The following is a 10,738-nucleotide window of genomic DNA, read 5'->3' on the forward strand; positions in this document are numbered from 1 at the left end:
TAAATGAGGCACGCGTTCGTTCTTGTGCGTACGCACACTTGCTGAAAATTCTCCTGTGTGTACACACAGTCATGTGTGCGTACGCATGCATCAAAATGCTCCATTTGTGCGTACGCACGGGAAGGTGTGCGTAAGCACTTACCAGAATGCTCTTCTCCTTTGTTTCTTCATGGATTCTCCCACTTTGCACGCTTTTCTTCCACTTTTTCAATGCCATCCTTGCCGGTTGGTCCTAAAATCACTCAACAAAACATATCACAATATTGAATGGAATAAAAGTGTTACTAGATTGACTATTTAGATCATAAAAAGCATTTTTTCAATAATTAGGTGCAATTTAGAAAGAATTCACAAAAGCATGCTATTCAAGTGAATAAATACAAGTTTATGTGATGAAATTCACTCAATTCAAGCAAAAAATTATCATAAAATGTAGAGTCATAAGCTAGTTCAAGAGCTTGATGAAGGTGCACCATTGATAACAAATAAGGATGGTAAGAAGCGAGCTTATAAGAAGACAAGAAAGGGTATTGCATCCCATCTTATGAAGAAAGAAGGTGCACGGTGTTTCTTTTGTAAAAAGAAAGGACGCATGAAGAAGGAGTGCCCAAAGTTTAAAGCTTGGCTTGAAAAGAAACGTACTAACCTTTGTGATCTTATTCCTTCAGTGTGTTTTGAATCGTTGAAATATGTCATAACACTTGGTGGATTGATTCTGGTGCTGAAATTCATATTTCAAATACCATGCAGGGTTTCATAAGGAAAAGAAAACCAATAGGAAGTGAACTGAGCATTTATATGGGCAATCGGATGCATTCACGTGTAGAAGCCGTTAGAACATTTTGGCCTGTATTAAGTACTGGTTGTATTTTAGTTTCAGAAAGAACTATTTATATCCCAGAGTTTTCTAAAAAATTAATTTCTTTATCTAAGCTTGTAAAACAAGGATTATGTATACATTTTTATGATGATGCTATTCACATTATTAAAAATTCTAATATTATTAGATGTAGTACTTTAATTGGTGATTTATTTAAAGTCAATTTAGCTAATAATGTTCTATCAGGTTTAATGGTTATGCATGGTAAAATGATATGAATGAAAAATCCTCCATGTTGTGGCACCGAAGGTTGGGACATATCTTCATTGGGAAAATGAAAAAATTAGTAAGTGGTGGGATTCTTGAACCTCTAAACTTTACTGATTTTGATCAGTGTGGATTGCATTAAGGGGAAGTAAACCAAAAAGTCTCAAAAAGGTGCTAAGAGGAGTTCTGACATATTAAAAATAATTCACACTAACATATGTTGTCGTGATATGTCCTCAAGTGGTAAGAAATACTTCATCTCCTTTATTGATGATTATTCACGATATATGTATCTTTATATGCTTCATAATAAATATGAGACATTTGACACTTTTAAACTTTATAAAGCTGAAGTAGAGAAACAATGCGAAAAGCAAATTAAGATCATGAGATCAGATAGAGGTGGAGAATTCTATGAGAGATATACTGAAAGTGGACAAGCACCTGGTCCTTTTGCAAAATATATTCAAGAGCATGGTATTATGGCACAATACACCATGCCTAGCACACTAGATCAAAATGGTGTAGCTGAAAGAAGAAAAAAGACTTTGCTGGATATGGTGAAGAGTATGCTTAACAACTTCAATCTTCCTTTATTCTTGTAGAATGAAGCCCTTAAGACAACCGCGTATATATTAAATAGAGTTCCAACCAAGGCAGTTGCTAAAATGCCATTTGAACTATGAAAAAGTTGAAAACCTAGTTTGAATCATATACGGATTTGGGGTTGTTCTGCTGAAGTTTGAGTTTATAATCCATAAGAAAGGAAATTGGACCCAAGGACAATAAGTGCCTATGTTATATGTTATGAAATGTCTAAGGGTTATAGGTTTTATTGTCCTTCCCATTCAAGTAAAATAGTTGAATATAGAAATGTAAGATTTTTAGAGCATGATGTGAAAAGTGGAAGAAATCATTCTTTTAAGGTTGTTGAGAATGATAATGTTTGTCAAACCTCTCCATGTACAAGAGTGATTATTCAATACAATGCCCATACAAATAGGATCAATGTAGAATAACCTGTTATTGATGTTCTACATCATAAAGATAATGTTCTAGTAGATCGTATGGTGGATGGTCAAACTCTTCATAATGAAAATGTTGTTCAAGAACACATTGTTCAAGAGAAACCCCAAGAAGAGGGAGAAGCTGTTATGCCACTACTTTTACAAGAAGTTGATGATGCAACATTAAGAAGATCAATTAGAATAAGAAAACCTTCAAGTTCTAGTAACTATGTAGTGTATCTTGCTGAGTCTGACTATGATGTTTGTTATGAAAAAGACTCAATGACATTTTCACAAGCAAAGAAAAGTCGTAATTCTAATTTATGGCTAGATACTATGAAGGATGAAATGAATTCTATGGCAGATAACCAAGTTTAGGATCTTGTAGAATTACCTGATGGGAAAAAGGCCATTGGTTATAGATGGGTATTTAAGACCAAGATAGCTTCATCGGGAAATATTGAGCGCTATGAGGCTCGACTTGTTGCCAAAGGATTTACTCAAAGGGAAGGTGTTGACTACAGAAAAATCTTTTCTCCTATTTTAAAGAAAGACTCTTTTCGCATCATTATGACATTGGTAGCGTACTTTGACATTGAATTGCATAAAATGGATGTGAAAATAACCTTCTTTAATGGAGATTTGGAAGAAGAAGTCTATATGAGATAACCCAAAAGATTTATCTCAAGTGCTAGCAAGGAGTTAGTTTGCAAGCTTAAGAGAGCAATGTATGGTTTTAAGCAGGCTTTTCAACAGTGGTATTTAAAGTTTCATGATGTGATTTTTTCATTTAGGTTCATTGAGAATATTGCTAATCAATGTATATACCACTAGGTTAGTGGGAGTAAGGTCATATTTCTCATCTTATACGTAGATGACATTTTTCTTGCAACAAATGATTCAGAGTTGTTACATGAGGTGAAATAATTTCTCTCTAGATATTTTGATATGAAAGATATGGGTGACTTATCTTATGCCATTAGCATAAAGATTTATAGAGATAAACATAAAATAATTTTAAGTTTATCGCAAGAAACCTATATCAACAAAGTTCTTGAGAGTTTTAAAATGTAAAATTATTCATCAAGTGTTGCACCTATTGTAAAAGGTAACAAGTTCTGCTTAGATCAATGTCTCAAAAATGAACTTAAAAATAAACAGATGCAAAATATTCCTTATGCTTCAACCGTTGGAAGCCTAATGTATACTCAAGTCTGAACAAGACCTGATATTGCTTTTGCTGTTGGTATGTTAGGAAGATATTAAAATAATCCAAAAATTATCCATTGGAGAGCTACAAAGAAGGTCTTAAGGTATTTTCAAGGGACCAAGGACTTCATGCTTACATATAGAAGAACTGACAATTTGAAAATTGTTGGATACTTAGATTTAGACTTGGCAGGATGTGTTGATTCTAGGAAATCAACATCATGATACATATTTATGCTTACTGATGGAGCAGTATCTTAGAAGAGTGCAAAACAATCACTTGTAGCCACTTCTACCATAAAAGCCAAGTTTATTGCTTGCTTTGAGGCTATATCACAAGGTATTTGGCTAAAAAATTTTATCTTTGAGCTTAAGATCATGAATTGTATCTCTAGGCCATTGAGAATATATTGCGATAATTCTGCTGCTGTATTTATGTCTAAGAATAATAGAAGTATTAGTCGAAGTAAGCATATCGACATTAAGTACTTAGCCATCAAAGACTGAGTTAGGTCTAATGAGGTATAGATAGAGCATATTAGTACTAAACAGATGATAGTTGATCCTTTGACAAAAGGCATGCCACCAGGACTGTTTAAGGATCATGTAACTGGTATGGGTTTATGTTTTGTAACGTCACTTATATGACTTATGTTGTATTATATGACATATTTGGATATCAAATTCTTATTATTATTTATTTCTCATTGGGTTAAATAATATGGCAGACTATATGTAACAAATGTTGGACCAAATGGGAGAATGTTAGAATTTTTATTTTATTTGTGGTCCAATTTGTTAATATAGAAATTAGTTTGGATGGTATTATAATTATTAATTAATTACGTTGGCAGTTGATTTATTCTTTAATGGAAAGAATATGACTGTTCATAAAAATTTATAACGTTTGGGTCCCCAATTCTAATCATCACAACAACAAACATTTTGACTCCATCTGGCTTGGTGATTCAAGAATTAAAAATTCCAAATTAAATCAAAGATTTTATGGCTATGGCTGGAGGTACATAAATTACTGATTTTTATAAAATATCTAACATGGGGTCCCCATTACTCGTGGCGGAGATGGGCGAATTATAGTGGGGCCTGTTGCCATCCCTATAGGACAGTAGAAAAGGTTAGTGAAGAAATAATATGCATAGGCACTAGCTTAGCTAGTTCCATTCTAGCCTTATCAAGTAAAACAGCTGTATATCTTTATTGAGTTAGGCACAATCTATTCTATTTGCAAAATAATCAACTTCTAATTTTTGAAGATAGTTTAATTTTCCCAAATCCTTTAATGGAAGATTTTAGTTAAACTTCTAATTAACATGTCAATTTCTTTAGAATTATTACCAGAAATAACAATATTATCTACATAAACAAACTTATAATAAGTAATAGTAGAAGAAGATTTCTTAACAAATATTGCAATATCTGAAGTAGTGTTGTAGAAACCAAATTCTTTTAGCGTGAGTGCCATTATTGTATACCCAAGACCAAGGAGCCTACTTGAGGCCATATATTATAATTTATATACAAGATGAATTAGATTGGATATAACATGGTCGTTTGCATATACACCTTGTCATAGAGTTTTCCATTTATAAACTCTTTTATCAAAATCAAATTATCTCATCAGTCATCTTTGTATAAAAGCAATAATAATGATAACCCAAATGGTAGTAGGATGAATTATTGGACTATATATCTCCTCAAAATCCACACGTTCAACTTGATGAAAGAAGCTATATAAGAAAACACTAAACATAGTGAGCCCTAAATCAAGAAAAGAGGAACTACATATAAAAAATTGAAAGTTAAATAGATCTCATTCAAGGCATTATGAAAACAAGGTTAGCAATCAAATTGAACAGTAAAGGTTAACTTTGTTCTTGAGATTGTATTTAAAGCAAAAGAGAAACTAAAAATGGTTTCTTGAGTTGTTATACCAAAATTTGAAGAATCACAAAGTATATTGCTGCAATTTTATCTAAGACTAACAAAAATTTAAATATAAAAAGACAATTTTAACTTGTTTAAATAATTTTTGGAATGTATTAACTATTTTAAAATCTTTATTATCTAGTTTTGAGCTGTTTATGCTTTTTCGAGTGTACTTTTGTCGATTTTTTTTTACTAAATTGAATCAGATTAAATTGAACTTACAATTTGAGGAATAAATTGAATACTTTGTACATTCTGCCTTTGACGCAATGATCTGTACACACTTTTTATGAAACCATCTTTTACATTATATCGCAACAAATCCAAAATTTGTCATAAGAGAAATCACCACAGTTCTGACAAAGGACATAAATATAACTATTTATGTGTCTCTTATCATCTTAAATTTTTGGAAAAAAGTAATTTCATGACATGGTATCAGAATTTCTATGATAAAAGAGTCTAGAATTTGATCTTTGTTAAATCCCAAAAAAAAAAAAGAATTCATCATAAGACAAATTAAAAAAAGGGAAACAAAGGCTATGCAAAATTGAAACAAATCCAAAAGAAGGTCTTATTTAAGGAAATGTGTTATAAATATAACCATTTTTATACTTCGTTCTATAAACATAAAATTTTGAGAAGAAATAATTTTGTGACAACTGATAGTGAGAATTATGGTCGGTCTAGAATTTCTCTTATAGAAAAGAATTATTTCGTTGTAAGCATAGCTCCAAACCAACTAATAACTCTCACATCAAATTTTAATGTGTTGGTTATCACAAGTACAAACCCTAATGAAAATTAACCGAAGTATTGAAACCTCGAGTAGTCTCACAAGGAATTGCAATGAAGTGATCAATTATTGCTATGAAGAACAAGGGGGTTTGATTTTCAATTGACAATAAAATATAGTAACAAGAAAGTAAATGACAAAAATTAATAAAAGAAAGGAAAAGAACTATTGGCTAGACATAAGTAATTGAGATCACCATCTTTGTCTATAAACCATATATTGATAATTATGAGGGACCAACCCATTAAGTTTACTTATATGCTTGAAGTACGTATAATGTCTACCTCAACACTTGAAGTACATCAAATAGGCTTGATCAACATCAATCCATAAGTCCTAACCTAGCTACTAATTGGCTTAGTAGTAGGCTAGAGTCAATGGTTATCAAATTGACCACTAAGGGTTCTCAAATCACCAATTCAATGAGACCCAATAACTCAAGGTCACTCAATTCCCTAAGCCTAGGCCAAGAGTAAAGAAAACTATTCAAAAACTAGTGGAATCATTTTATCAAACACTTAGAGTGCAAGAAAAGTAAACATCACCAAATGCAATAATTAATGTTACCCACAACTAACATAAGCAATAAATCAACAATAACAATGAAGAGAAACATAAAAAGGCATGGAAACATTGGTACACGAAATCGTAAGCTCACACTTTTCTCACAACTCTGCGCAGCTGACCAGCAAGTGCACTGGGTTGTCCAAGTAATACCTTACGTGAGTAAGGGTCGATCCTACGGAGATTGTCGGCTTGAAGCAAGATATGGTCCTCTTGTAAATCTCAGTCAGGCGTATTCAAATGGTTATGAGGTTTTGATAATTAAAAGAGAAATGAAACATAAAATAGGATAGAGATACTTATGCAATTCATTGATGGAAATTTCAGATAAGCGTATGGAGATGCTTTGTTCCCTCTGAGCCTCTGCTTTCCTATTGTCCTCATCCAATCATGCGTACTCCCTTCCATGGCAAGCTGTATGTTGGTGGATCACCGTTGTCAATGGCTACCATCCGTCCTCTCAGTGAAAACATATCCGCTACGGTTTCTCGCATGGCTAATCAGCTGTCGGTTCTCGATCGTGTCGGAATAAGATCCATTGATCCTTTTGCACATTGTCACTGCACCCAACAGTCACGAGTTTGAAACTCGTCATAGACATCCCATCCCAGATCCTACTCGGAATACCACAGACAAGGTTTAGACTTTTCGGATCTCAAAAATGCTGCCAAGTGATTCTAGCTTATACCACGAAGACTCTGAAGGTGTTGATTTCTTGAAAAATTTTTTCCCTGTTGTCAAGCCTGCCACTATCAGATTAGTTTTGGCATTGGCCTCTATGAAGAATTGGCCCATACATCAGTTGGATGTCAATAATGCTTTCTTACATGGAGATCTTTTTGAGGATGTTTATATGACTCTGCCACCTGGATTTACATCTCCTCGATCGAATCAATGCTGCAAGCTACTAAAGTCACTATATGGTTTACGACAATCTAGTCGTATGTGGTATAACAAACTTTCTTGTCTTTTACTATCTCATGGATATCAGTAGATCTTATCTGATTATAGTCTATTTGTTAAATTCACTGGTGCTCAAATTTCTATCTTTCTAGTCTAGGTTGACGACATTATTCTCACTGGTAATTCTATTTCTGAACTTGCTGCCATTAAGTTTATTTTGCACCAAAACTTTCGAATTAAAGACTTGCGCCCATTAAAATATTTTTTGGGTATTGAGGTTGCTCAATCAACGAAGAAAATTTCCTTATCTTAGAGAAAATATTATCTTGATCTTTTAGAAGATTTTGGTTTATTAGGTGCTAAGCCTGCCTCTGTTCCAATGGATAGTACCACAAGACTATATTAAGACAAAAGTCCCTTGCTATCTAGCCCTTTTGTATATCGTCGTTTGGTTGGGCGTCTTATCTATCTCACAACTACTCGACCAGACATCATGTATGCCACTCAACAATTAAGTCAATTTATGACATCTCCTACTGAATCTCATCTTCAAGCTGCCAAGCATGTTATCATATCTGAAAACTAGCCCCGACAAAGGACTTTTTTTTCCAAGAGAATCAGAAATTCAGCTTCTCGGTTCAGTGACTCTGATTGGGCCGGATGTCCTGACACTCGGCGATCTTTAACAGGTTATTGTTTCTTCTTAGGCAGTTCTTTAGTCTCTTGGAAGACCAAGAAACAAACCACTGTTGTCCGCTCATCCACTGAAGCAGAATATCGTGCACTTGCTAACACAACTTGTGAACTTCAATGGATACTGAATGTGTTACAATTTTTACCCATCTCTCCTATCTGCCCACCAGTTTTAGCATTGTGATTATCAGAGTGCTTTTCATATTGATACAAACCTAGTTTTTCATGAACGGACTAAACATTTAAAGGTTGATTGTCACTTAATTCGACAAAAAGTTCAAGCTGGAGTGATGAAACTTCTCCCCTAGACAGCTAGCTAACATCTTCACCAAACTTTTGTCTTCTCGACCCTTCCATCTTAATTTGAATAAGCTTGGTGTTCTTGGCATCTTTGATCCTCCAGCTTGTGGGGGCGTATTAAACTACTCTTTCACCTTAGCCCATGACAACAATAAAAAAATCTCACGGCCCACAAATTTATCTCAATAGAATACACAAATTTAGTTATAATTTTAGTCTTTATTATTATCTTATCTTTATGTTATTTTTATTTATCCTTATCTTATCTTTATTTGTTTTTATCTTTTATAAGTCAATACTCTATATATATTTAGTTTTACCTTTATAGTTTACAATTTTAATCAATAAACAATCAATAAAATTTTTTCATCTTTTCTTCTCTTTCCTTATTCTTTCACAATTTTATTATCTTTGCATACTTTTTATACACTCTTTTTCTGTTTTATTATTTACCCCATTTTTTTCCAGTCTTCTCTTCTTTTACCTTTTTTATTTTTGTAATAGGAAACTTTGGCCCCTTTAGTTTATGGAAATCTTGGCTGTTACTTTTGTGAACTGTAAACATGTTTTTTCTGCTCAACAGACATGAATAGTATAGTGTGCACAGCTTTTTTTATTTAAATAAAAAGTTTCATATTTTGCAATCTAAAATGATATTAGAAAGAATTATATTTGTGTGCTTTATATTTCAATTTCACAAGCAATGCAAGCAAAATTAAAGATATATATTTTCTCCACCTTAATTTCTTAGTTATTGTCGGTAAAATTGGAAAAAAAAAAGTTGCAAACCGAATTAGAAAATAATGTGATATGAACAAATAGACTACATTGTACATTTTCTACTATTTTTAATAATTTATTAACATTTTTTAATTTTAAGTTAATCATTAACTTTGAAGATAAATCTCAATAAAAAAATACATTATTTAGATTCAAACTAAACATAAAAAATAAAAAGTAATCAGAATAGAATATCAAATTTTGTTTTACTTTAAATTTTGAAAAATTTTATCATTATAAATTTAAAACAAAAATGAGTTAATGACTTTTTAAAATTATAAAAAATTATTATTGAGATTTTTAATGTTAAAAAAATTAATATAAAGTATAATCATTAAAGGTGACATAAGAGTTCAAACTTAAATCTTTTTAATTTTAAAGTAATAAACATGATCAAAAACTTTGTTATATACTTAATTTTACAAATTAAATGATGATTTGATTAATATAACGCTTTAATTATTTTCAAAATCACATATTGTATAAATTTAAGTGACCTCTTTATATTATTTTGTTATCACTATTTGTTATTCTTAACTATGAAAAAATTTATGTTTTAGTTCTTATGCTACCTTAGGGATATGCTTTAACATCAAAAGTTTCTATAAATTGTTTTGAAGATGCTAATGAATTCAAAAATAATTTTCAATAAATTTTAAGAAATTATTATTCATAGTGTTCTAAATTCAATTTATAAGTTTGAAAAAAAATACAAATTTTTCAGAATTTCAACTAAAATACATATTTCTATTTTTATTGGTTTTGATTTATTTATATTTTATTTAAAATTCAGATGGAGGATATTTTTGTAGTAGCATTTGTATTTTAAAGTTAATGAACTAATACCATTAAGGGATTAAAATAGTATAAACTGTGCAGTATAACTAATTTGTTCATATCACATTTTCTTTCAAGGTTTAGACTTTCTGGATCTTAGGAATGGCCACCAGTAATTCAAGCTTATACCACGAAGACTCCGATCTTTTGGAATGGAGGCTAAGAGATAAGCGCTCGATCTAAGGTAGAACGGAAGTGGTTGTCAGACACGCGTTTATAGGTGAGAATGATGATGAGTGTCATAGATCATCACATTCATCATGTTGAAGTGCAAGGATTATCTTAGAATAAGAATAAGCTTGAATTGAATAGAAGAACAATAGTAATTGTATTAATACTCGAGGTACAGCAGAGCTCCACACCTTAATCTATGGTGTGTAGAAACTCCACCGTTGAAAATACATAAGTGATGGTCCAGGCATAGCCGAATGTCCAGCCCCCAGTGTCTGAGGATTAACAATAATCAAAGATATTCCAAAAGCTCGTCCAAAGATCAAAATACAATAGTAAAAAATCCTATTTATACTAGACTAGCTACTAGGGTTTACAGAAATAAGTCTAAGTGCAGAAATCCACTTTCGGGGTCCACTTTAGTGTGTGCTTGGGCTGAGCTTG

The 10,738-nt window shown here is 32.0% G+C and overlaps 1 protein-coding gene across 1 annotated transcript; it reads left to right on the top strand.

Moving 5' to 3' along the window:
* The first annotated feature begins 1,317 nt into the window (after window positions 1–1,317).
* LOC107469445 (uncharacterized) lies at window positions 1,318–2,472 on the top strand. Its single transcript, XM_016088817.1, has 2 exons — window positions 1,318–1,654; window positions 2,135–2,472. Exons 1-2 carry the CDS (start codon window positions 1,318–1,320, stop codon window positions 2,470–2,472), a joined length of 675 nt encoding a protein of 224 aa, XP_015944303.1.
* Window positions 2,473–10,738: the final 8,266 nt, after the last annotated feature.

Source organism: Arachis duranensis, chromosome 10 (assembly GCF_000817695.3).
Source record: "Arachis duranensis cultivar V14167 chromosome 10, aradu.V14167.gnm2.J7QH, whole genome shotgun sequence".
In the NCBI taxonomy this organism is placed as follows: domain Eukaryota; kingdom Viridiplantae; phylum Streptophyta; class Magnoliopsida; order Fabales; family Fabaceae; genus Arachis; species Arachis duranensis.